General features: G+C 35.7%; 1 protein-coding gene across 1 annotated transcript in view; it reads right to left on the minus strand.

Annotated features, from left to right (window-relative positions):
• The window catches only part of RGS7 (regulator of G protein signaling 7), a 308,925-nt gene that overhangs the window by 136,968 nt on the left and 144,311 nt on the right, over window positions 1-27,646 (minus strand). The window contains exon 6 of the mRNA XM_035558119.2: window positions 21,098-21,194. Coding sequence (XP_035414012.1) covers window positions 21,098-21,194 — 97 coding nt within the window. The remainder of the gene's footprint in view (window positions 1-21,097; window positions 21,195-27,646) is intronic.

A 27,646-nucleotide genomic window follows, 5' to 3' on the forward strand; every position in this document is an offset into this window, starting at 1 on the left:
ATGTGCTTCATTATTCTATGAAAGTCTTGTCTCTTTGACAAGGCCAGAGGAGAATGCCTTAGGATCTGTTAAACTGAGCACTCAGGGGAAGTAAATTGATAGTTTTAGAAGCAGGAGGCAAAATGAAAAGAGAATAAAGGTCAACCTCATCTGCCTTTTTCTCTTAAGATGTTACCTTGTCAATGGTTAACTACCCAGAATGAGTCAATTTTTTCTTCTACTGCATAATTTTAATAATATGTTGCTTCCATTGTAACCTCAACTGAATTCAAAGATATCCTTATCATGCAACATAAACACGAACTATTGCAGTGATAGCTCTGGTTAGCTAATATCATGCCTTGCTGTTTAGTGATTACTCATCTTTCCTCCCATCGAGTAGAAAAGAAAATGGATGAGCCTTGAAAAGCTACCACTTTTTGCAATTTCATATGGCAAGTACTGTTTGTAAAATATATTTATAAAATTACAGCTCTTGTAACTACTCTATCTGTTTCCAGAGAGTGAGTTACGTATAGCAAGGATGAAAACATTTGGAAACTCTCTAGAATTTAGTTTCTTAAAGACACTCACTTGAAAAGAGTAGTAATATTCAACTTCGTATTCCAGTAGTTTCAACTCTTGTCCTTTTAAATGTTAATTTCATGTATATTTTTCATTCTGGTGCTATGCTTATACAATTTCTACTTATTGACTGTGAAATCCAAAGGGATATCATAAAACCATTCTCTGTCTTAGTTGCAATGTTAACTCTGCTATGGTCAATATAACTGCTTCTAGTGTTTCAAGTCAATACAGTTTCAGGAAGTGGTTAACAGAATTAATGAAATATATCTCAAATTCCTCTCAGCAATGACATATGCTGAGATTCACAGCAAACAAATTATGATTCTAAGTTGTTTAAGAAAATTAAAGCCTATTTTTTCATTCTTTCTGAGATCTGCATGCATGCAAAATTGTACTGAAGCAATAACTATCCAGAGGTATTTTAGTTCAAACATAAAAAGAACTTGACTATACAGTACCATACAGTTTTATCCTCAATTGCACCTTTGCTATGTTTGTAAAAGCTGTAATTGTCTTTATAGCCACTAATTTTTCCATAAATGGACCTCATTTTTTTCAGAGCCATCTGAAACAAATACACAAAGAACAATGCTCAATTCTTAGTATCATTCAGGAAGGTGTTCAGAATGCCTCTCATGCACCTTCCTGTGCTATAAGAGCTGAAGCAGCCATGCTCCAAAATGGACACCAACACAACTCTTGCTATTCATAAAAAAAAGGAAGCATTCAGGCTACTTTGACATGGAAAACCTTTGCTTTACAGAAAGCATTAGAAATGTATGGCATTCTCACCCCTCATCCAAAAGGGCTCCTTTGTTTGAAATACAGTTGATGCCTTCACAAGCAAACCCAGACAAATGCTTGTAATTGAAGTCATGCAAGTAAAACAGATGTTCAATTTCTGGAGAGAAATTAGGCCCAGAAATGAACTGGAGAAGGTGGCATGAACAGTCTTGAACAGTTAGTGTAAAATAACTAAAATCATCTTTTACAGATGAAGCCTCCCAACTGCCAAGGGGAAAAGGGCCCCAGGTCACTAGCACAGATAAAACCAGAACTCTCTAGCTTATCTGGGTGCAAGTGGCTGTGCTCTCTCCTGTCTGTGTGCAGGGAACCTGAATGGGGACAGGTCTCCAGGCCACCACGCAAGGAGTGTCTCAGATGACTGGTAGGTAACTGTGCTGAAAACAGGGAAAAAAGAAAGAAAAGTGGGTAGGTACAAAGAAGCAGGACAATGGGTTTGCTTTCTCAAGGACCTGCTGCTGTCTTCTTGTTGTGGTTTTGACTGATAAGGCTACCTGTTCCAAGCCTGGATACTGGGATTTGACACAAAGAATGTGATTTATCAGAATGACCACTGATTAAAAAAAACCTTTCAGTGGGGGAAACAGGCTATGATATTCAGCTTGTCCCAGAAAACACAGCGTTTAAAGTGAGTATATCTCACAGAGAAATAAAACTTATTATGAAGTGCCCAGTAAAGAATTACTTGGATACAGAAAGTAATTTATTTGATTTACAATTTGCACAACAGTATGTGAAAGAACTTTAGTAACAATAGCCCACCATTACCACCCTGATGCAGACATGCTTCTCTTTATAGACATGGGAGTGGTGACACAAGAGGCCTGTTGCCACAGAGAATGGCCAATTAAATAAAGAAAATCCAAGAGACTTAATTCCAGGCCCCAGTTACAAACCCTAAAATATTCTAATGCCTTAGACACAACTGAAAAAGAAAAAAAAAGTTTTTTTTCTCTTTTTTCTCTCCTTTTTTATTTTTTTATTTTTTATTTTTGGTGCAGTTAGAAGAGTAATACTATGTTTAAAATATTAAATAAATTTAAGAATGACAGGCAAATTTTAATTTTATTTCACATAGGCAAGATTTGGTCTAAATAACTCAGAAATCTCTAGACTGCTGAACTTACTATCTCAAATATTCCTTTAATAATGAATCAGTCTCAGTCTACTTATTTATAAAAGCCATGAAAGACATGGGAAATATACAGATAAAGGTCAGTGTTTAGCATGCTGAATTCATGCAGGTCTTCTAAGCATATCAGGCTTTTTCTTGATTTTCTTTCATATAAATCCCTTCATATCATTTGCATTGGTGTCTGGGCATAAGATAAATGTTTTGGTTTTGGTGCATTTTTTAATCTTAGCATTCTGTTTGGTTTTAATCCATCATGTCTTAGCCTATGTCTTCCTTAAAGGAAAGAGATTTTAAGGGGGTTGTTAGGCTTTCTTCCTTTTAAATAGTAGCTTGAAAGCATTTGCAAGTAAATTTTGCACTGCATTTGCACTACAAAGCATGAAGCAATGATATTTGTCATTACAGCCTATATACATTTATATATATCACTGAATACCATTGCCTGCTAAGGCAACATAAAAGGCATTTTCCTTAAAAACTTTTTAGCTACCCTTCCAGGATTAACACATGTTGCAAGTTAATAAATAAATATTGATATTATACAGCATTCATTTTAAGTTCTGCCCTTCTATAACTCATTTTCTTCTTAGAAATTTAGTCCTTTGCAGTTAAGAGGTACTGCCTTAAATGCTTCAGCTAGGGACTGCTTGTAGCTGCATCATATAGCTAATTCTTCCTCCTTTTCTGTATGCAGGTTGCCATTTTATTAACCACAATAAGACTGTCCAAAGGTTTTGGTATTGCAAGATAACATGCTTCCTAGGTAACAATGCCCTTGAGCTATATATTATCTCACACTGACACATTTTCTTGTGTCTTACTGCTTAATTGTATCACTCTTTTTAAAATGTATGTTCCTGGATTTGTATTTGCTTCTTTGTTTTTTTAAGGCAACATTTTGAGTCTTAATGTTTGACTCATTTTGATTCAAAACAGAGCCTTTGCTAGGAAGAAATAGAACCGGAGTTTACATCAACCAGTCCTCATTTTCCAGGGTCATTTTTAAATCTGTTTTCAGATACAGTCCTAATCTCTAAAATTTGGATTCTACTTTGCACAAAAGTTACTGGCATTGCACTGTTTTGCCATGCTTTTGTACCGTTTCTTAAACTGGTGAAGGAGAATATAAACTGAATGCTTGAGTAATGAAAAGAGATAACTTCTCTGTGTTGTGCCATAAACATATATTACCCTAAGCATCTGCCAGATATAAAGATCATGAAAAAAATATAACATGTATGTGATTGCCTACTCCTTCTGTGTACTTTAATCCCCACCACATTTTTCAAAAAGCTATATACATTCGGTCTGATGTATTACACAGAAACTGTTTTGGAAAAAAAAAAATGCTTCTTGGCTTCTTTATTTTGCAGTTATGTATGGTTATTAAAGGACAGTTTGTGCCCTTTGATGCTAAACTCAACACTTAATAAACTCCTCAGCTGGAAACCGCAGAGAAGAGCCTGGCAGATAGAGGGAAAAGGCCTTTGGAAACCCAAGGCGAAATCCCAGATCCTAATGGGTGCATGCACATTTCATCAGATTCTAGACACAATTAATGAAGTCTCTGACACAGCCACAGCGTGGGCTCTGTCTTTGATATGAGTGCACACAGTCCAGTGTTGGATGAAAGTAGTTTGTGGATCCTGTGCTCTGCACTTCAGCAGGTGGCCACTCCACATAGTACCCGTTTGCCAGCCCCCAGCCGCAGCAGGAGAACATGCAGTGTGCCTGCCTCCTGCTGCACAGCCTGACCTGTTGACAGGGTTGGGAGACTTTCTTCTGGGCTTTCTCTCACCTTGTTGGGTGCTGTCTCACTTTTTAATCAATTAATATTTTCAAGCAATTTACTGGCAATCATAAAAGCAGATTTCCGACAATGCTGACACACATACTTCATACATCAGTGCTGAGGCATATATTTAGTGCAGTGCTTTCATTAGATTCTAGGTAAAAAAATACCTAGTTAAATCTGTACTGGTTTCACCACAGCTTTTCTTCATGTGAAAGGTATTTAAAATTTGTGTGTATACTTATCTTTCAAATGAATCTATTCCTTCTGTTTGCACCATAATTGTGTTTGTTTCACGGGAGGAAAACTAGTGTTGCATCTAGTCAGAGAAAAAGTGGAAACAATAATGTCCGGTAAAAATACTTAATTTCAGACTCAAACTACCCATGCCCAGTTGAGGAAAAGACAAAAAAAAAAAATACAATTTATTTAGCATTTCTCTGTTTCTGGTTCTTTCGTTCCAAGTCAAAACTTACTAGACATCAAAAAGATTTTTTATCTTTAAATATTCTCAGCACAAAGAATGTTTTGACTTCCCAAAATAATAGAAAAGATAGTTCCAACATGTTTCTAATATTGATCCAAATCTTTATTACATCCAAGATACAAGGCTATAATCTACTTTTTATTTGACAGATATGTTGATTTGAGCAGTTTCAGCTGACTGAGGACATCTCCTGCAAATATAACAACTAATATATTCAATTTTTCTTTTTGCTACATATCCTGCCTGTTTTCTTGTTTGTGATCTGTGCATTTCCCCTTTTTCTTTCTATTATTTTTTATGATGGACAGATTACTACAAAAAAATCCATTTAAGTTCAGTGGTTCCCTTAATAAGCCCAAAATGACACTTCAGTTTTTAAAACAAACCAATATCCTATTAAGATTGTAAATTATTATTCACGAACAGGTTATCTCTCTTGACTCCCTCTTTCTAATTCTCCCTTTCCAAACGTTGGATAGATAACTTTAAAATTTGGGCTTCAATAGACAGGATGTCAATAAAACGCCAATGAAAATGTAGCCTGGGCAAAATTCTAGCAAGGCATGTGAACAGTTTTGTTGCTGATCTTTGTGACAAAGCACCTTAATATTTGTGGGTGCAGAGTACAGCATGAAGAAAAGGAAGATGAGGAGGTCTGTTTAACTGTGCAGAACTTAACTTTTTCTCTGCACTTTTGCTCATCAGCTTGTTATTCAATCTTGCTGTAAATCAAGCACCATTGTAGAGAAGAGACATGAGTAAAAACCTGAGCACAGTTTCAGGTTAATTCAAGAGTCATGATTAACAGGAAAGTCAGCTTCACACTCGTCTTCCTCCTAGCCCTTCCACATCTTTCACTACATCTACCTCCTCATCAGGAGTCCATTCTTGAGTACAAATAGTACAGGCAGTTTCTATCTTGGCTTGACTAGTAATAAACTGAACACGGGAGACCAGTAAGTATTGATGTCTGAGTTTGACAGTGTGGGCTAAATAGCCAGGCTCCACAGGTGTGCTAAAACATTCCACAGCCACTGAATTACAGATTTTATCTCACCTTTTAGAACAAAGGATCCAAGAGTATTTGGCACAAAACCTTAAACTGGGGGCCCACTTCTCAGAATAACAATTATCATTTTACTTGAAATAGATCTAACATATATAGGACTAAGTTGCTATTTCACTCTCTCACTTAAATATTTATTTTGATTTTTGTCCTACTTTAAAAAAAATAGTAAGGAAATTTCCCTTTTCAAGCTTTTTCAGTTGACAACCAGTGACTTTTTGGCTGAAATTGTTTAGAATATTATGTTTTAAAACACGAGCATGTGTGTAAATGGATAACAGTATGTATGCCTTGGATTGTTTTCCAAAGCCACGTGAAGATATGGATCATTCCTACAGTCTAGTTAAGATCAATGAGATCAATGCAGAGGATGAACACAAATAATGTTTAAATGCATACCTTGTCCTGGATGACCATAATTCAAATGGTCTAATCTGTAATATCAAAGCCCTTCAAAACTCACATCACTGAGGAATTAAGGTGCACTTTCCCTACAAAATTTTGCTTCTCCCATAGAAGCCATTTCTCATTCTATATTAAATAATCTATGTTCTCTGAGGAAGGTTTTGATTAATCAATTAATAAATACTGTTCCCAAACAGATTTTGTTTTTAAACACGTCATGCCTTTTATCAAAAAAAACTAGTATCTTTAAGCAGTTTGGAGCCTTTACACTGGTAATGCCTAGCAATGCTTTTCCTTCCCTCGTTAAAAAGTTTTAATTCTGCCTTCCATCTTCCCAACTCACTTCTTGTTCAGGAATCTGTTACAGTCCTTCCTTGTAACTGAGAGCTCATGAGGCCCTTCCCTTTCCTAAAATGCAGGTGGTCTTCTGTTTCTTGGTTGGTGCTTTCCAGTTGCCATGCTAGTTTAAATTAATTACTCTTATCAATCTATCCTGGCTCTACTAAAATACACTTAAAATCTATTCAATGTTCACTTCATTCTCAGCTTTTGTATTTCTCTAAAATAGGATACTTCTAGCTTTTAGCCTGCTACAATAGCATGTATTTCATTGCTCATCAACTGTTACATAGGTGTTTTTTTTCTGCCTAATATACAATTTCAATTTAATAATAATGTCTCTGTGTAAAGTTCTTCAGATGCTTTTTAAATTTTTTATTTCTATTTTACATACCATCATTGACAATTAGAAGTAACAGTCTTAAGCATCATCAAAAAGGGATAGTTATATCAGACTAAATCCAAAAGCAATTATGTGACTGGCTGAATTAAACACAGCACATCATCTCTAAAAGGAAAGTTTTAATAATAAGGATTAGTTTATAGAACTCACTTAACCCATTGCAGAGGTATTTTCTGAGCAGTATGCTAAATCTCAGCTATGTCATATGAAATTTAGCAATATGTACCATCAAACTCATGCATTCGTTGCCTTCATGATGATCTGACAGAGCACACGACAACAGCTGCTGAAGGGTCCCTGCTCAGTATTTCAACAGCATACCACTTCTGCTTGCTGAAGCTGTGGTCATTGTCCTTTGCACAACAGCCCAGTTGAAAGAGTTATGACCAAAACATGGAGAGTAATGGACATCTATCTTGGTGGGGTTTTGTTTGTTTGTTGTATTTTTGTTTTGTTTTTACACAAAGTATATTTTTAACAGATAAAAGAGATTAAAAAAAAAGTGAGACAAGCTGCATTCTCCTACTTACTTTCAACAAATGTGCTCGAAGAGCAATTTGTTGCTATGACCAAATTTTCAGGCATTTTCTGGAATATTAACCTCAATCACTGGCCTTTAAGTAGTCCAGGGTTTGAGGACATCATGCCTGCGCCAGTAGCTTCCAGGTAAGCATGACACAAAATCAAGATTAGATTCCCAAATCCAGCTCAATTAATGTGATGTCATTTGTAGCACAATCATATTTCCTACCTACTTCCAGCTCAGAGCAACCAGCCCAGAGCACAAGCAGAGCAGCTAGTGTCCATCTGCAAATATTGATCATTGCAACTATGTCTTTGTGGCTTGCCAATTGAGAACTTATGGTAATTTTTTACATGATCTATCAACAGTGAAAAAAATGTAGGTAACATGCAAGTGTATTTCTGCAAAACAGCATTTGACCCCAGGCAAAAAAACAAAAGAGATGAGTCACTCCACCTCCACCTTTCATTAAAACATAATTCTGATCTGTTCTATTGAATAGATGCCTTTATAAGTATGAAAGAATTGATAAAATTGTTTAAAAACACCCACTTCTAGAATTCAGATAGTAGGAACACAAGAATACTACTAACCCAGGAAACAAGTGAATAGAGAACAGAGGGAGATGTTTTTTCACTGAGGAGTATAGAAGCAAGGAGAACTCAGTTTGAAATTGTTACTTATGAAAGCAGTTAGAAAAAGGATTAGAGGATAAATAGGTGGGAAGAAAAAACAAAGGTGAAATTTATGTAAACAAACCATTAATAGGGAGGTTTGGTCCAGTGTCTTTTCTTCATTCATACAATATTTCCTGCTCTAAAAATAAGTGAAGGAGTTTGGGCAACAACTGGGCATTTTATTGCACACTTATTTTGTTTAAGATCTGTAAACCTTTCCTCCCATAATAAGTAAGCCTGTAACATACATTAAGATAGTCTTAACAAAAATGTGAACACTATAGAGGTCTACAGGTCTGTAAAGTATTTCCACATTTTAGTTATCCCACATTTGATATAAAAAGGTTAAATGGCAAAAATTCTGGCATCAGAAAAGCACCTGGGGTGCTGACATCCATAAGAACCCCACATGAACATGTTAATTTGGTATTTGGGTCTTCAGAGAAAGAAAAAATGCAACAAAATGATCTAACACTTCTAAATACTGCACAACTCTTCTCAGTATTTTCCACAAGCTTGCTATATATTCTGACCCCAAGTTAGAAAGCTGTGTAGCAGTTTTAAATGGCTAATTCCCATGCAGTATACCACAATTTAATCCATAAAAGGAGTATTTGCATGCATTGATGGCTAAATTGAAATCCAAGCAGGTATATTCAAATACCTGAAATTCACATGCCTTGCTGGTGATTTGTGCATGAAAACTACACATATAGCTGTTGTAGTACAAAAGATTACAGACCTTTCCTTTGACAAGTAAAAATATGTATCACGCTTTTAAGAGCATGGTGTTGTGTGTTTTTTTGTTTGTTTGTTTGTTTTGTTTTTTCCCAAAGCACCTTTTTTTTTTTTTTTTAACATCCTTCAAAATATTTCTGGAAGGTCTGAGGTGTTTGAATTGTCTGTTGCAAACACTCCATAACTGGTGTTTTTCATATGATAACAAATTCTCAGCTCAAATTCTTCTGATATTATATGATTTTAACAGTGAGACACTCATCAAATACCCATCAGTCTCACTTGCCTGCTTCTACACTCAAACACCACCAGGCCTCATAAACTAAATTATGCTATGAAATGTGGTGGGGGTGGGTGAGAATTAATACTTATTTTCTCTTCCCCTTGATTCTCTCTCTCTCACTCACACACACTTTTTTTTTTCCACTGGAGTTTGACTCCCCTGTCCAAGTTCTGACGATGTCTGTGTCCTCCTTCCTGCCAGTAAGGGAGGACTGTAAGGAAGGACTTTCTGCCTGGAAGAATCCTGGGCTGCTGCTCCATTCCTCAAATGGTAAACTCACCAGCCTGCACCTTCTGACTTCCCAGGTACCCACTACAACAGCTCTGCCCATTTCACAATTCAGTCTACTGTCTCAGTCCATGGAGCATAGCAGGGAAGCTGCATGTACTGCAGTGATCTTCCCTAACAGGGAAATGAGAACACCAAGATCATTCCCACTGAGATCTTCCTGCTCCGAGAAATGGCAAAAACAGTCAAATGCTGTGTGGGAAGCAAAATGGCAAGCCACACAGCAGGAACACTGGGCTTTGTGCCTTCAAAGCTGCCAGCATCCTCAGGTCTCAGGACTGCTCTATCTGTGGGGCTGTGATCATGGAAAACAGAGCAATTCCTGTCTGCTTACGCACTCTTTTTCAACACCAAGGGTCACTCTCCAACTGCAACAACTAGAAAACAGATTTTTAAACAATAAATTCAAATTCTGACCTTTATTGCGAAGCTGGGGAACTTCCTATAATGGGCTTTGCTTGCAGTGCTGTAAGAAACACTCATCACAGATTTGGAAGCTCTTATTTCCTACTAACAAATTGTTCGTGATCTTATTATTCTTTTTTTTTTTTTTTAAATAATTTGTGAATACAAATTAATACCTACCGTCCATTTATTTTCATAGTGACAGATTGCCAATCATACTAAGTTGCATGGAACTACCTTTATTTCCTGTGTGGGTGACTCTAATTTCATGTATCTTACCTTTTGTCACAAACATAGCCGATAGGAAATAATACTGGAATTTGCAAGAGTTTTTCAGTGCCAAAGGGGTGAGAACACCAGTTTCTTGAAGCTAAAATTCTTTAAGTGTTCAACTTTCAATGTTTTCCAAAAAGAAAGGTTTTATTTTTAGCTCAGTTGTGAAATATTATTTATATTAGATAATAGTAATAATAAATTAAAACCTAAAAATAAATCAATTTGCAGTCCAGATTTGATTTTAGTTTCAGTCCAAACAATCCAGATGCACAAGAGCTACCAGTAAAACAAAGTTAGACTTGGAGCAGCTTACTTGCAATGATATGGGGGTCATCAATTGACATGCGGCTAACAAAAAAATGCTAACGTTATGGTGACATCTGTTATGACAGAGTGCACATGATAACAGCACCATGCAAAACTAGTTTGTGGACATCTTTTGGTTTCAGCAATGATACAGAGATACTAAAAATTACAACTATTAAAATTTATTCCTTGCTGCCCTTTGGAAAAGACAAGTCTGCACTCTTCTGATGCAACCGCAATGACAGTCCTCTTCCTCATGGCTGAAAACAGTAGTAGGAGCTAAATCACAGGTCACATTGTAAACTCTGATAATGTGATTTCTTGCTTAAGGGACATATTCTACAGGGAATTCTAAGTAGTTTGATTTTATAACTACTTGCCAAATATATATTTATCTGGCTGTAGAAATGGCAGCTTGAAGTGCACAAATGTAGCACCACTTTCTCTTTGCATGCAGTTCCAAATCACTTGAAAATGGTAGACATAAAGATAGTAAGATACAATTTCCTGTATTAAAATGGAAAGACTGAAGCAGAAATAAATTATGTATCTTGTGAAGTCATAAAATAAGTCAATGATAGATGTCATTTAAGAGCAATAGAGAAAAATTACCCCAGATACATTCGTATCATCTTAAAAAGAAAAGAGGACGAGTACTTAACAAAAGCATATGTTAACACTGTATTACAACTAGCAGGATACCTTTAAAGAATGTACTAGTTGTATCTGTAGAAGCAATACATATCAAACGCCTATGTTGCTTCCTATAGGCACATAATAAATATACACCAGTCAACCAAAAACATGCTATCAGACAACAAAATACATAAATAACATAATTTATCTACATAAATTACAAATTTGGATGTTTTTCAGTGTACTCCCTCATATAATTGTATTAATATATATTGAAACTATTTATAAACCAATTACAGTACCTAAGTAACTACATGCTTTTACATAGATGTTCTTTGTAACTATTCTGCTCAACTCTAATTGACCACATATTCAAGACCCAAAATTATTAACGTACTTCTAGCTTTAGGGTTACATTAGAACCATATGAAATCACAGTTACAAACCCTAAGTGCTACCGCAAAGCTTTGTTTTTTGGCAGGACAATGGATAGTTCTCAAACTTGAGACTTCTGACCTTAAAAGAATCAGACTAGGTTTTTATTCTGTTTTTCTCTAAGTGGATGTGCATTTCTGGGATAGTTTCCAGAGAATATTTATCAAGTGCATCCTGTAACCAAATTCATATTGTGGTAAAACCACTAGTAACGTTCAAGTTCATGCTGGGACTTCATTTGTCTGCAGCTACACTCTTCCTCTCCTCTTTCTTAACATAAGCAACAACTTTCCCTGCTGTCTGAGAAATCAGTGACAGCAAACACAGCATCAGCACTTCCTTACAGAAAATACTTCTTTTCTGTGTACACCAAAATTGCTTTGTGAAAAAATTCCAGTGTGATTTAAGCTAACAACTTTGTTGTCATAGAAGTACCTCATACACTGACAACTAGTATACTTTGGTTCGCTTACTATTTAAAACAATTACTTCAAATACAGGTGCCTGGAAACTCTCCCTGATCTTTATTTCCCTAACTATAATCATTGCCATGCAACTTCAATAGTACTTCTTTCTAAGAGATTTCAAAGAGTTATCCATGAAGAAAAAATATAATCACTTCTACAGATGCTTCTTCTACTAGCTTAAAAGTTTGTTTGTTTTTAAGCTCATATATGATGCACCACTTCCATGGGCAAATACATATGGTATACATATGCATGCTATATATGCTCATGTGTACGTGTGAGGGGTGGGGGATGAGGGGACATTTTCTGGGCACAATTTCCATGAACGTTACATGCCCAGCATACAGAAACTGGATGTCAAGAGATAGAAAAGTAGGTAAATTTTTGGCTATAATGAAGTCTTCTCACACTCCTCTCAGAAGTACTCTGACTTCAAAGATGCAATCCCATTCCACAAAAAAAAAAAAAAAAAAAAAAAAAGGACAAACTTTTACATGTAAGGAGGCTAGGAAGAAAAAGGTGCAAGAAAGGGAAGGAATAATTTTCATGACCAAACAACATAGTAGGAAAAGTTAGGAACAAATTTTTATCTATGATCAACAAGCCCCAGAGCTATTTTTCTAGAAGCATGCTGAGTTGTAAGGCTTTATACAGCATTTGGGAAGCAGGGGATCATCTAATTCAAACTGTGCACTTCATGTGGACAAACAACAAATAAAAGATGAATGTTCCCAGTGATATCACATCTCACAATAAAAGAACAATTATTAAGATTTTTTGCCCATAAATGCATGAGTTTTGGACCTATTTATTTTGCAAATATTTATGAAAATAAACTTTTCATATTTACTGACTTCAAGGGAACCGACATTTATGATGACTGTTTTGCACACAGATTACTTTAAAAGACTTTTCAGTATATTTCAGTTTCCTAGAACAATTTTGCAAAATTGCTTCAGACTTCCATTACTATATTTTCAGCTTTTCACTAATGCTCGCAATGGCAATCACCACCGAATAGAAATGTAAACATGAGTACTTTTTTTTTCTTGGTTAGGAGGGAACAATAACCAATAAGAATCCGTTCTGTTTAGAATAACCAATGAACATAGTTTCTCATATTGAAAAGGTTTGAAATCTGACAGTGATTTATCATTGATATTAACACATGCCTTGTTTAAAATGAAAACAGGGAGCAAAATCATCATTGATCATTAAGGTTATTGGAAGCAGTTCTTCACTTCTTTCATTCACTTCTCATTCAAAGCGAATACAAGCATTCAGCTCTTTTTTTTTGATCAGAGCCTACCCCGGTGTGCCACATCGCCATTTACAATCCCAGTGATGTGACCAAGACAGACAGGCAAACAAACAGGAACTGTGAGGTGAAGCTATGTAGACAGCACTCATATATGTGTTTTGGTTTTCTGAAATGGTAAAGGTTTTCTGAAATGGAAACACCACTCATTCATCAGTTAATTATCTCAATACTCTGAAATGACTCTATGTCCAATCTTATGCCACCACTGAGTCAAGCTGTTCTATTACTACTTCTTCTGCTAAAAATCATGAACAAGATTCAATGAACAAGAGAACAAACCTATAAATGAATGAGAACAATCCTTCTGAAACATATCAACTCCACAAAGACTATGAATATTTGAATGCAAATCAGTAACTTTGACAAAATGATGAATGGAAACAACACACAAGAATGACTGGTGTTTTAACTTCAAACCAACTACTTGTTTGGGGATAGAGGATTATTAACTTTTATTCTCAAAAGTTCTGATTTGAAAGGTAAAACAGTAAAGATGGCAAGTCCCCACTCATATCTGCCATTCTGAACCTGCACAAGAGGGAATGAGCCATCTTCTGTCATTCCTGTACTGACAAGAGATCTTTTGTTCAACAAACCTTTTACTAAGACTGAACCTAACCAAGACAGCCAGCTTGCAGCCTTAATACTGAAGGTTCTGTTTGCAAATAACCAGGAGCTGATGTAGCATAAAGTACCCAGCAATGACTCTACTGTTAAATTATACCTGTAGGAGAGTGCAGGAAAAGGATTAGTGTGATGAAGGAATGGAGAGAAAAAGAAAGTGGGAACCTCTCACCAACCCAACACTGGAGACTCACTGAAGAGGGAAAAACGTCCATAAAATCATAAAATCAAGGGCTTAGGATAAGGGAATCCTAGTTTCTCTCACATGGTTAATTTATTCTGGAAAAGATATAAAAAATGGAAATTCCCAAATCCTTGTATTTGCCTATAATGCAACATTACTTTGCTTCAAAGACACCAGGTGATTGAGGTATTGTATTATTTTATTATTATTATTATTATTATTATTATTGTTTGTTTTTTTTTTTCCCTGTCAATCCAAGTAGCGAGTTTTCTCTTTTATCTTTTCAGTTAGGTAATCTTTGGTACTGAACTGGATAAACCTATCAACTCATTTCACATACAGCACTGAAGAGTCATCAGATGCTAACAACTCATTACTCAGCTGGGTAAGATCAAAACTAATGACAGATGAAACACTCACTTTCTTGTTATTAGTCCCCTGAGTCATCCAGTTCCCCCTGTCCTGCACTTTATATTTTGCTGCCTGCCTCTATATAACAAGCAATACTGTTGCTGCAGGCAGCTCCTGTGATTCATACCTGGGGCTCACCCACCTATGATTTGTGGGTGAGATGAGCTACCATGACACTGCTTTATTCTGGGGTCTCGCTCACTACCTCTGACCAGACTATTGAGACTGCCAGCTTGCTTTTGGGTCGAGGAGGGCTTAAACACATTAATCCCTTGTTTTAACCAAGCATACTATAATGCTAAAATAAAGAGTGGAAATGAATGATTATGTGAATACATTTGCTAATCTCAATGCAACCTCTCGTTGTCTTAACAATTTCCCAGATAGAAAAGAAAAAAGCATTTTCTAAGATAAGGAAAAATGATGAATAAAAATGTCATATGATGGCAATAAACTTTCTAAAAATCAGAAAACGTAATGTCTATAGGGAATAGGAATGAGAAATCTAGGAATGAGAAAAAAAAAAAAAAAAGACTTCACATTGATTATATTTTCCTGGGAAAGGTAAATGAACCTTTTCACTTTCCCTTTGACTAAGATGTTATAAACCATCATTCTACTGATCTCCTTCTCTTATCATTGTTGGTTGAAGCTGTGACTACTTTCTAAAAGTATTGAGCCACAGAACAGAAGCAGCCAGGAACGACTAGTATGAACATACTTTCCTTAGCTATTTTTTATCATCTCTGTGTGTATTCTGTAATTGAACTTACATTTCTCTTATATCACCCTCCTCCTTCAACAAGAGCATTAAACTATGTCCTTTATATACATTTACACCCCACTCAATGGGCACATTCTCCACAGATTTTATTCAGTTTTTCCCCCCATCACATTCATCAGCAAGCACATCCAAGTAGCGTCCATTTTAAAGTCCTATAAAGCATCACACTGGTGATCTATAACAACCATATGATACCAATCTGTCACTATATTTATCTCAACAAAATATCCACGTTCTGATTAGCTCATGAAGCTTTCGGTACTAATACTGACCAATCCACGCACCCTGCAAAGACCCCCAAAACAAATGCTCAACTACTGCACTGCTTTATCCATAATCTGAATGCTTCTTTCTACTCAAAAGTGAACAGCAAAACATTGGCATTTACTTGCTCTCTCTTCTTAGTAAAAATAAAGATGATATTTTAGAGCTTCTTCTAATCCCTATGATTCATATGTCAGACTCCCTACATTCATCATTTCAAGCAAGTTTTTTATCCATTTCCAGGCCTAATGGTGAACCATGTCCCTGGCAAATTGCCTTCTTTTTATTCCTAATGCTCTAATCAGTATTAGTAAAGAATGCACACGGCAATCTTCATGCAATTATTATTGTTGACTGTCAAGACGTCTATATAAACTATTTTCTTCACTCCTCCAAAACATTTTAAAACCATGGAGACAACAACAGCAAGCCCTTCTTTTGTTCATCAAAATGCATAATCACATAGAAAGAGCAAATTCTCCTGCTTATTTTTTCTCCTTGGAGCCTTTAAAGTTTCAAATCAAAGCCACAATATATATCTGATAAATAACGTAACTATGACTCCACCTACAAGAGACTACAGATTGTAGAATTACAGGGCATCCTGCATTACTGTAGTGTAGCCAGCTATCAAGTACTGTTTCAGATATGTGCCTTCTGAACATTGAGTTCCCATGACTGTGGTCATCAGCGTTAATGGCAGAAAATTACTTAGATCCACAGACATTGATAACTAGAATTTTACCCCAAGAACCACATGGAAAAAACTTTGGTGTCAACTTCAAGCCCGGCTATAGACAAGTATGCCAGACATGTAGCAATATACTCGAGGCTATCAAGAAAACTGACTCAGCCCCTCCCTCAAGAGACTGATGTACAACCAATTTAGTTCAGTAGTTCAGTTCAGAGAGAGTTCTGACTCTTTTATACACTTTTATAACAAAACAAAGCAACAACAAAAAGAAAAGCTGTACAGCTCACCAGTTTTAAGTTTAAATAACACTATACAAAATACTTTATGGAGTAAACAACCTCCATACAAACTTTTAGTTTACATTGCCAACTTCTATCATGTACCATCATTTTATACTGGACTCATTCTGAACTTACGCGGAAGAGCAGTACTCAGCCTACAGCATCCTAACTGCACTTGGAAATCAGTCAATTTCTTCTAGTTTCTTCAAGCCAATAATATAAGTAGGATTCTATGGAAGATCCTATAGTAGCCTTAGTAGCTCACAAATCTTATCTTGAAATAAATTATTTTAATAACCCCATTGTCACTAAACTCCCCATTAATGTTATGAGCTTACGTAGTGACTAGTGAAAGACTACATCAAAGCACAGAGATAATCTATTCTATGCTAGACATTCCAATGAATTGGACCAAGCATTCAAGAAAACCTATTATCTGCATTGTGTTGCAAAATAAAAATAAAACAGCTCCTTTAAAATTATATTCACTGGTCTTTCCATCACCTCATATGTGAAACACTCCCTCTAATTTATCCATTAGCACTGCTGAATGTTACCTGTCTCTAAGGAGATGTACACATGTGCTTCACTGAATTCAGATTTTGCTATCAGTTATTGTTGAGTCTTCTTTTTCACAGTCTCTTCTTCAATTCTCATCATGGTCTATGTTCTACACTTTTGATGATCAAGATGATCAAGAGACCTAGTAGCTACTAAAAAAATCAGTAAAATGACACAGACAAAACAAATAACGCATACGGAAGTCTGGGAGAACATTTCATAAAGGAATATTGGTCTACAATTGAAAGCCTGCTTCCGTTTTCTCAGAAACATTCACTATACAGAAGGCAATGAGAAAATGAGCACGAAAATGCTCAAAGAAAGTGTGTGGCTATGGATTTTCACACTCAAGATAATAATGTGAATGGTGATAAGCATATTATATTGTTCATCATAAAAATAGATTATTCCACTCTCAAAGAAGCTGTTACTTGAACGATAGCTTACACCATAGCATTATATATGTTTAAGCAGACAGATAACATTGTCTGCAATGTTATTTGTCTGCATAAAGCAATTTCCAGCAGAATTCCCATTAAAAGTGATCAGTGTAGGACTTAAAGTACAACCTAGCAAATCTGTTTTCAGCCAGTTGTGTACTAGGGTGCATGGTATATTAGTCTGTTTTCTACAATGCTCCTCACGCATATTCATCTACTTGCTGCATCTAGGCTGAGCCTAGTTGCAAATAACATTGTGGATGACTCAGCCTGAGGTGAACCATCATTACAAAGACCATCTGCTATAGCACATTTTCAGTTCTCTCTGTTCAAAGACCTAATTGAACTAACCCTCAGAAGCAGTAGCTGGATGAGGTACTTCAACAAGACTCTGTAAGGGCTAGAATCTATTATAAAAATATTTTTGACCAAAATCATACCAGGCATACAGCATACTGTTACAACGGCCCCAGAAGGCAGTTAATGTCAGATTTAATTAATACAGACCTATATTGAAAACGCCACATATAGTATTTGCTTGGACTAACTTTAAAAAAATAAATATATAAGTAGCTAGTCATGTACACTGTAGAATATCTGTTCTGTGAATTATACATATCTTGATGTAAAACAAGCTTTGAATGCAATCACAGAATCACAGAATGGTTGAGGTTGGAAGGTACCTCTGGAGATCATCTAGTCCAGCTCAAGCATGCCCACGTAGAGCAGAACACGTTATACAGCATCACGCCCAGGTAGGTTGAAAATATCTCTAGAGAAGGAGACTCCACAACCTCTCTGGGCAATTTGTCACCCACACCATAAAGACGAAACCATTAGTTCATCAACCCAAGAAGCTACAGTGCAGAATAATTCTGAGGTGTTCCATATTTACCCCCTTGTTTTCAGAGATTTATATTTTGACATACACGACATATTGGAGACCTGTCCAGGATTGCTTTTTTTTTTTTCATTATCCATTTCACCTCCTGGATGCAGGTCACTGGAATGCTGTTATCCAAATTAGTCTTCAATTCACCAGCTCTTTGAATTTATGCCACAGATACATTTGCTGCTTAGTCAATCTGATACACCCCTGAATGTGGATAAAAATGGGAATAGTAAGTCCCACACATCTATGGGTTTGCATTCTTCATCAAATAGCTTGCAAACTCATAACCAAGCATATTTTTATCAGGCAACCTCAACTAAATTATTTCTTTTTGAAAGATTTCAAGAAATAAATTGAATAAAAATGGTTTATTTGAATTTAAGCAGCTTGCACACACTTGTGAAAAAATGCACCAAATATCAACATTAAGCAACGTATTTGCTCTCTACAAATACATGAAATATAAAGCAATATAATTCATCCTTTTTTCAAAATTTCAGGAGGTGAAATTAACTTATCTTTATATGTGTACATATATGTGTATGTTCTTCTGGAGCACAATAATGTGTACAGCCTATAGAGAATTATCTGTATTTGAAATGTTTCTCTGTGTATATATTTTACTTGTAAAACCATTTAAGGAATGACTCAAATTATATAATATAATTACATCATCCTATTTATTATAATCACAACATTATATTAAAAGGTCAAATTCAGATACCATACCCCAGACTGATTTTGCTAATACATTCATCCTCAAATAGACATGGTCAGTAACTCTGCATTAAAGAGTGCCTGCTGTCTCAACTAGTCTTTCACCTGTTGTTTTTAGAAGCAATGCTATGATATACAAGTAAACAAAAATAAAAATACCTCTCCTATTTTTAGTATGGCATAATCACAATGCTAGCCCATAAGAATCTAATCCTACGGACAATTTATGTATGTCCTTAATTTTAAGTTGCTTAAAGGACTCTAACAGGTATTATCTAATGCATAAACAAAAGCATGTTTTGCAGGAACATGACTTAACTGTGGCACACCTACCCATTTTGTTTCTTCCCACAAACAAACAGTTGTAAAGTTCCAGTTTTTATGGGACAGTTTTCTGTGCAGCTGTCTGCATATATATACACAGATATATATATATATATATATATATATATATATGAGCATATAGACATACATATATATATATTTTTTTTTTAACTGAAGAAAAGTAAATATTAACGGAACTCAAATGACAGCTGTGCTTTTCTGGTGGTGAGGTAGAAAACCTCAAAAGGGAAAAAATGAATTACTATGCTTTTTCTTCCCTGCAGCTGACAAAATTAATACTTCTGATTATTTACAGAAATCGTTATATCAGTGCATGCTATGAATGTATCAGTGAATTCTTAAACAACCTTAAAAAGTACGATGTCTGTTTTAGTAAAAATAAAAATAATAAATTAGAAAAAAAATAAAATTCTACCTCCTGATAGACAAATTACGGTACTCTAAGTTGAAGTCAATAGCACAGAAAATAACACACAGAAAAATAACATGGATCATTTAATGGGATATCATGCGGTACTAACTTATGGGAAATAAAGGTCCATTCTTCAGAACCTAGTTTTTGTACGAGCAGCTTTTAAAATCATGAAGAAATTTTGTTCACTCTTAAGACCTTTCCTTCTTTGTACCAGACGAAATCACTAGCAAAAACATTCCAAAGGTTTAAAATTATAGAACTACACTTCCTACTCTGTAGAGTAAAAGCTTTTGTAGATATTTTATATGCAAGGATTACCTTTTCCATTTCAATAACTGCAACTGTTTACAGAGCTCACCACAGTATGGAAAAAGTAGGTTGAACAATGGCATCTATTTCAAAGGAATTCCATAGTCAGTGGTAGCATAAAGGAGGTGTATTCGCACATTCATAAATGAAGAAATGTATACAAATATATGTAAACAAACAAAGAAAAGTTAGTTACTAGTTAATTAAAAAATAAATTGACAGATTTTTGTGCATATGACAACACTGACTTGGATTAACTATAAAGTTTACAGATATTTTGCAAGTCACCATAGACAACTAATTCTTAGCCTCCTGCATACAGGCAGCCCAAGCCCACCAAAGCAGATCATAAGCTCTGTATGAAATATATACAGCCACAAGTCAGTATCAGTCGCACAATACTGTGATGATTTTCTTTTTGTGCTGTTGTTGTGGCAGTTCTTACCTTCGTACACTGGCCTATACTCTAAACTCTCTATACTTGCCGTAAAAACATGTTAAAAATCAGATCGTCAATGCAGAAAAACTGCAATAAAAATAAAGCCATCTTCAGATAATTGACTTTCTGCGATAAATTAAGTATTCCCTTCACTAGTCTACTGGAAAAATCATCTCTGTAAGGGCACATTCCAACATGAAACATATACACAATTTCTATTATTAAAGTACTGAAAGGACAGTCAATGTCTCCTTCAGACCAAGTGACTGTGAATAGCACTCACAGTATTTCACATAGCACTCAGTTAAATACTTGTCATTTGAGCATCCCCTTACATAATAGGGTGGGAACTTCAAATAATATCAAATTCACTTTGACTCTTACCAGAAAAGACACTGGGGATCTTGGAAAGAAAACTTTTGACTGTACGAATAGGAATCCCATTTTTCTCATCTTGCATGCGGGCTATGACATCTTCCATCTGCAAACAGAGTAAAAAAAAAAAAAAAAAAATGGAAAGAATAAAGAAATCCAGAATTATTACCTAAAAGTACTTCTCCAAGAAATCTTAGACCAATCTTTGAAAATGAAGGGTCTATTAATACTTTTTTTTTTTTTTAGTTTACAATTTATAGTTTGTATTTTTATTGATCAGGATAAAGTATTGGAAGTACTTTAGCATAGACGATAATAAATTAATGTATGTTTTCAAAGTTTTTTGAGAAGGAGATACCAAGGCAAAAGAGATATAGTTAAAATATTTAAAGGTAGTCAAATACCATTGCTGGATACAGAACTTCACGTTTGATTGTATTACTGGTATTGTACCTAATAGAATAAACTCATTCAGCCTTGCATGGTACTGACACAGCTGTCAAAAAGGCTGTTATAAAACAAAAATAGAGCTTTTAAGTTCAAAGCAAAAATTCCCTATTTTCTTTTGAGAAGAGGAAAAAATTACATCGTGATGCAATTTTGCATCCCTGAAGACAACGAGGCCAGAAACATTTTCTTTTTTTTTTTTTAGTAGGTAATGGAGTGGATACAGCTTTATTTTAAATCACTTTGATGTATATTTTTTTCCATATTTTCCACATGCGATAACTGATTTTTTCTAACTCAATTTTATAGGATAATTTGGCCAGTGTATTTTGTATTTTAAACTCAACACAGAAATCTGCTTTGTTGTGAACTATGAACAAGTCCCTTTGTTGGAAAACACAAAGAATATTAGAGCCAACAATGCTAGTTTTATTCTTGCACATTTCATAATTTAAGTTTACATACGAAATAACTTCCACCTTTCTTCCCTTTCCTTCTTTGAATACCTAACCTCTCAAAATATAAAATAATATTCTGGTAAAATCGATTACAATTATCCCTCCTCCTTCCTTAAATTACCAACATACTCCATATGAAAAAAGGGTTTCTGCATGACTGAGCATTTCTTATTATTAGTCAAATCTTTAAAAAAACATGCTGTCTTAACTCTGTTTCCCAGTAAGTTCCTAAAAAAAAAAAAAAAAATTAAAATTTGTGGATGAGTGGTGTTGAGACAAAGAGAAAAACATACCAAATTGTCCCTTTTTATCTGCAGAAGTCAGATGACTCAAATCAGCAAGCAGCAAATCAGCATTATTAGCAGCTGTGAATTAATTTGCCCAATGGGGATGTTGTACAGAGTCAGGGAAGAGAGAGGGAGCTGGGGCCACAAGTTACTTAGGAAAAAAGAACAAAAATCTATACCAAAAATGAAAAAAAAAATCAATAAATTCCACTGCTTATGGAAAACCTGTTTACACAGAATGCATCTGGAGGTTCATATGCTCCATCAACTAACAGATCACACATTAACAACCCAAGGAACACAAATCCAGTGGACTAGTCTGAAATAAAAAGCACCCAAAAGAAGCAGACATTGTTAGCGTAGCATAGAGCAAGATGTTGAAGACTGAGTCTATTCCTCTCAATTAAAGAATATACAAATGTAACTCCAAAGAAAGGCAGCAATGTTCTTTGTAACGATTAATCAAATACTAAATCATTTCAGGACTTTCATCTGATGTGGAATTTAATTATTTAAATAAAAAAGGCTAGTAATAATGTTCTGAAGAAACTGTCAAGTAGACAAACTGTTGTCTGCAAAATGGAATCTGTCCCTACATTTATTATCCATACAATAAGTGAAAGCTTGTTTCAGCTCTTTCTATATCCAGTTGGGAAACTGTTTTAATGAGCTCCTAAATGAAAAAGAAGTCGCTCAAATTCAGGTTAGTATCTTTGCTTTAAGCAAGAACATAAAACTATACCCATAGGTGTATGGGTGTTCTATGGAAATGAACAGAAGTAAATTCGATGATAAATTCTGCATATGCAGTGTAAACTTAGAGGAATATTGCTAGAACTGCAGACTAAATAATAATATATGCTATAGTGGGCAACATAAGGCAACATGATAAAAATACATTTGCATTATAATAAGTACTCCTACAATTGTAGGACTCAATCCTGGAACATAATATTCCAGAAACTGATATGCAGTAACTTCTTTCTCAGGAATGGTGCAAGAGTGCAAAACATTCAATGCTTAGCATTCCTCATGCTGTCAGTAGTCGATCTTCTGAGGGTATATAGAATAAATTGGTAACTGACATTCACATATACTTTCCTGAACTTGCTTCATGGACAGGATTTAAACTTTGTAAAACTTTATTAGCCAAGTGAGATTTAGTATGACTGTACTGCAAAATTACACCCTCCCCTGCATGTCCAGCTCAGAATATTGTTCCATGTCAGCAGGGAACACCCTCTATGAAAAAGGCAGTTCACACTCCACACATCATTGTTGTCAACTGCCTGGTTAATTCAGTGTACAAAGATTACTGCATAATGAGTGGAAATGATCTGAAACAAGGTATAACACAACACAACACACGACTCCTAATCAGTTATTGTTGACCTGGAATTCTTTCTTGTCTGTGAGTCGGATTACAAAGTTCTTATTTGTCTTGTCCCTTTTCAACCAGAAAATCTAAAAGGTCATTTGTGGTTTATGATCTTCTTAAATCTTAAAAAATAAGAAAATGCAATGTATTTTTTTTTAAAGCTTCAATTAAAGATTCAAAAATATCTAATCCAGCATGTGCACGTCAACCATTTAAATTCAATTACATGCAGTCCATATTTCCGCAGTTTTGGTTGATTTAAATGCAGCAAATGTATGATCTCTTGCACAGAAAAACATGTCCTCCTTTAATTATATTTGGGAAGCAGCACTCAAGGCTGCCATTCATCAACAGTGACCCAAGACAATGAAAAGGGCAGAATAGTTTAATTAGGATGATAAAAGAAAATCTTCATCTAATTTTGCTTAAGAAGTCTAATCTGGGAAACACAAGCTTCTGCCTAATACAGTAATTTTCCGTCTTGATGTATCATTGCTTGCATCCGAGTTACTCAAAAGTGAAACTTAAGCAGCCTCATCTCACCTTACAAGCAGGCTTTCCCAGTCATATGCTTACCTGGCTAAGTTTGACTGCCTTTGACCATGCAATGTTGTGGTTCTTTTTTTAGCCCTAAGCCTTCTCAGAGAACTCAAAGAAAATGAGTGCACAAACAGCTGCCTCCTGATCTCCCTGCAAACAAAGCTAAATGTGCACAAGAAAAGGAAGCTGTATAAGCCCACTTCTTACCACTTCTCAGTCATCATTACAGAATTAATAGAGAAAGTGTACCTAGAAAAAAGTTCACAATGCAGCAAAGATTCTACAGGAGCTTTTATAAATAACTGTATACATCAAAAAATGTGCCATTTTTTTACTAGTGAGCCTGTTCTAAACCTGGAAAAACTCACTTTCTGTTGCACAGACAACTCAGATCAAATTTAAAACACAATATTAATATTTAAAACCTCACTTGCCTCCTTGTGAAGATAATTTGCAATCTTGATCTGGACATACAAGGGCTCTCTCAACTTTATTTCAAAGACTAACTCTACAACTACAGTGACAACGCATCTTATATGAAGCAAAAGAAAAAGAAGGGTGATAGTGAGATCCTGTAATAGAGAGGTTGCAGGAGCCGCCACCTAATACAAATTCTGACTCTGATCCAAACTCACTGAGAACTAGGCATGGAGATGTACTTGACTTACCCCAGGGGCCTACCACCAGTAGTATCTGCCTGCAGGAGAAATAGATTGAAAGTTGCCAAGTGGGAAGCAAAGGTGATGGTTCTCAGTTGTGTGATCTGCTAAACGTCCCTGGAAGGACTACGCTTATTTGCCTTATTTTCCTAATTGATAGGATTGCAAGAGGTTTCCGACATATGGGGTATAATTTGCCTCCTTTTTCTTTAATCAGTCACTACCCAAAGGTGTTTCGTCTTTCTCCATTGCTGACAGTGGAAGTCTTGACAACAAACCAGGACTAGTATCTGTTAGCTACTTACAGCTAGGTGAAATCCAACTCCTAAGAGCAGAATTTCTGTAGCTCTAGATTTCAAAGACATGTGATTTGGGGTGACCCAGACCTCTAAATTTCTAAATCTAAGTATGAATTTCATTGCTAAGCATCCACATCTTGCAAAAATTATCCTCTTGCACCATACTCCAGCATCACTGCTTGATAAGCATTTTTTTTGTATGAATTCAGAGACAAAACTTTAAAAGTTTGTCAGTGCAGTACAAAATTGTTTTCTTCCTTTAAAAGCAAGCCTAAATCAACCTCACATACAGATGGTAACCAGATACGAGGATTTAAAGACTAGAAAAAGAAGCCAATGTAACTAACTAAAGCTCAGAAGATTCAAAAGCTCAAAGCCTTGATCTACTTACACATTTAAAGAAATCTCAATTCTTTCCTGTGATCATATCTTAAAATGAATTTCAGTGCCAGGGAATTAAAAGTATACCAAGCAACACAAGAAAAACACTAAGCATAACTTTGTTCTCAGTTGCCATACCTTAGAACTGGTGTCCACCCACACTGGAACTTTGCCATTGACTTTGCTAAAATCTTTCTTCTTTGTTCTGTCTAAATGAAGGAGTAAAGTAACCCAGTGGAACTAACTACAGACCTCATCCAAACTTTTTAACAAAGCACAAGGTACAACATGTAATAACTTCTTACATTTTATTTTCAGCAAAGCTATCTTTACAGGACACAACCCAATGGAAAAAACACTGCTGACAAAATTTTTAGAAGTTTCCCTAGACATTTTTTTCCCTCCTTGTTTAAACAAATGACAGTCAGAGCTTTTCAGTGCAGCTGGCCAGCAGCTGGCTGGCCCTGCATGCAGAGAGACACACACAAAGCAACACGGGCTGAGCAAAGCCAGCAGGGTGGGAGAAAGCTGCAAGGGTCCTTACAATGTAATGGCTGCTCTTCCATTTTCCAACACACACTAACTATATACTATCACCCTGCTGGTATTATACTGATAATAAATTATCTGTATCTGCTCTTGCTTTCAACAGTAATCCTCTATTGAAAGTCCATTGTACCGTATATGCTCCCTCACACGCTGCCAATTCCACTAAAGAATTTCTGTTGAGACTCCCATCAGGTAAAAAGCCTGAAATTGCCGGGTACAGAGAATTTGGAATAATGTCTTTTGCTGTGCTTCACAGAGGCAAAAATCTGTATGTTTACATGAATGGCTAAACTACGTCATCAGAGCTACGCTTTAGGAGCCTCACAGTCTCTTTCTTCCCTGTGAGCCACTCTTTACCTGGACTACACATGCCAACAATCACTGCCATATCCTCCTTTAATTGAATCATCACAGTGCCACCTGAGAGCTGCCTGACTCAGTGAACCAGGGGACTTTGTTCAGCTAATCAAGCTGTATCACAGAGAAGAAAAGAGCACAAAATACAGGAACTACAACTCCCAGGAGGCTGCACCGATGAGCACAGATACAGGCAAGCTGATTGCCAGTGGTACTCACCAAACTAAACCAAATCAGTTCAGGAGTGATGATAACTCTTTTTGTAAATCATGTAGAAATGAAGTAGTGTGTCAGCTCTATATCCAAGATTTTAGCATTCTTGCTTTCATGCAGAATTGGGTTATTTCAACTCTTCCTTCCCACTTGGGATGAAAACAAAGTTTAAAGCATCCACAAGCACAGAAAAGTACATTTAAATTTTTGTCTAAAGTCCAAAACTGAAAGATGGCTTAAAATATGTAAGATTAACCTGGCAATGACTAACTGTCACTGACTAACTAAATCAAACTGGCAATGACTAACATGTATAGGAGCAGGGAGCTGCCCTAAGTACTCTCTGATAAACATCAAATTAGAAAATAACTTATTCAATGAAAAGAATACAAATTTTTAGACTGGTCCCATCCTCTTCAAAACCTCTGTTCCTGCAGTACATATTTGACACCATAAAATCAAATGACAAATCAACATGAGTTTCCAGTCATGTTAAAGGGAAGTAATGGAGACAGTTAAAGAGTTTAATTTACTACATATAGCTATGACACTGAAAACTCTGCCTTGTGGTCATTTCTAACTGCAGAATGAAGTCATTGGTGTGAGCAAATTGTTCGTGCTCTCTCCTCAAACAGGGCACTCATGGAGGGCCAAAGAAGTTCTGGCTTCATATGTAGTGCAATATTCTCTGTTGAGGCGTTACCCATCTTCACTCTTACATCTGCATTTGTAGAAATGTGGTGAATTTCTAATTAAGATGCAAATTTATTCATCCTATTTATTTGTACTGTGTCAGATACAGCATATATATAATGTCCCAGATTGGTTTCAAAACCAGAGTGGTACTGTATACACTAGAGGAATGTGCTTACATCAAATGAGCGCAGGGCAAGCCTTCACCATTTGTTAAAAATAAGATTATTTTGAATTTGCTTAAAAATCAATGCCAGTTCTGTGCAAGTATTATTGAGACTTGAGTTTATCCTATTC

This window comes from Cygnus atratus, chromosome 3 (genome assembly GCF_013377495.2).
Source record: "Cygnus atratus isolate AKBS03 ecotype Queensland, Australia chromosome 3, CAtr_DNAZoo_HiC_assembly, whole genome shotgun sequence".
NCBI classification, from domain to species: Eukaryota; Metazoa; Chordata; class Aves; order Anseriformes; family Anatidae; genus Cygnus; species Cygnus atratus.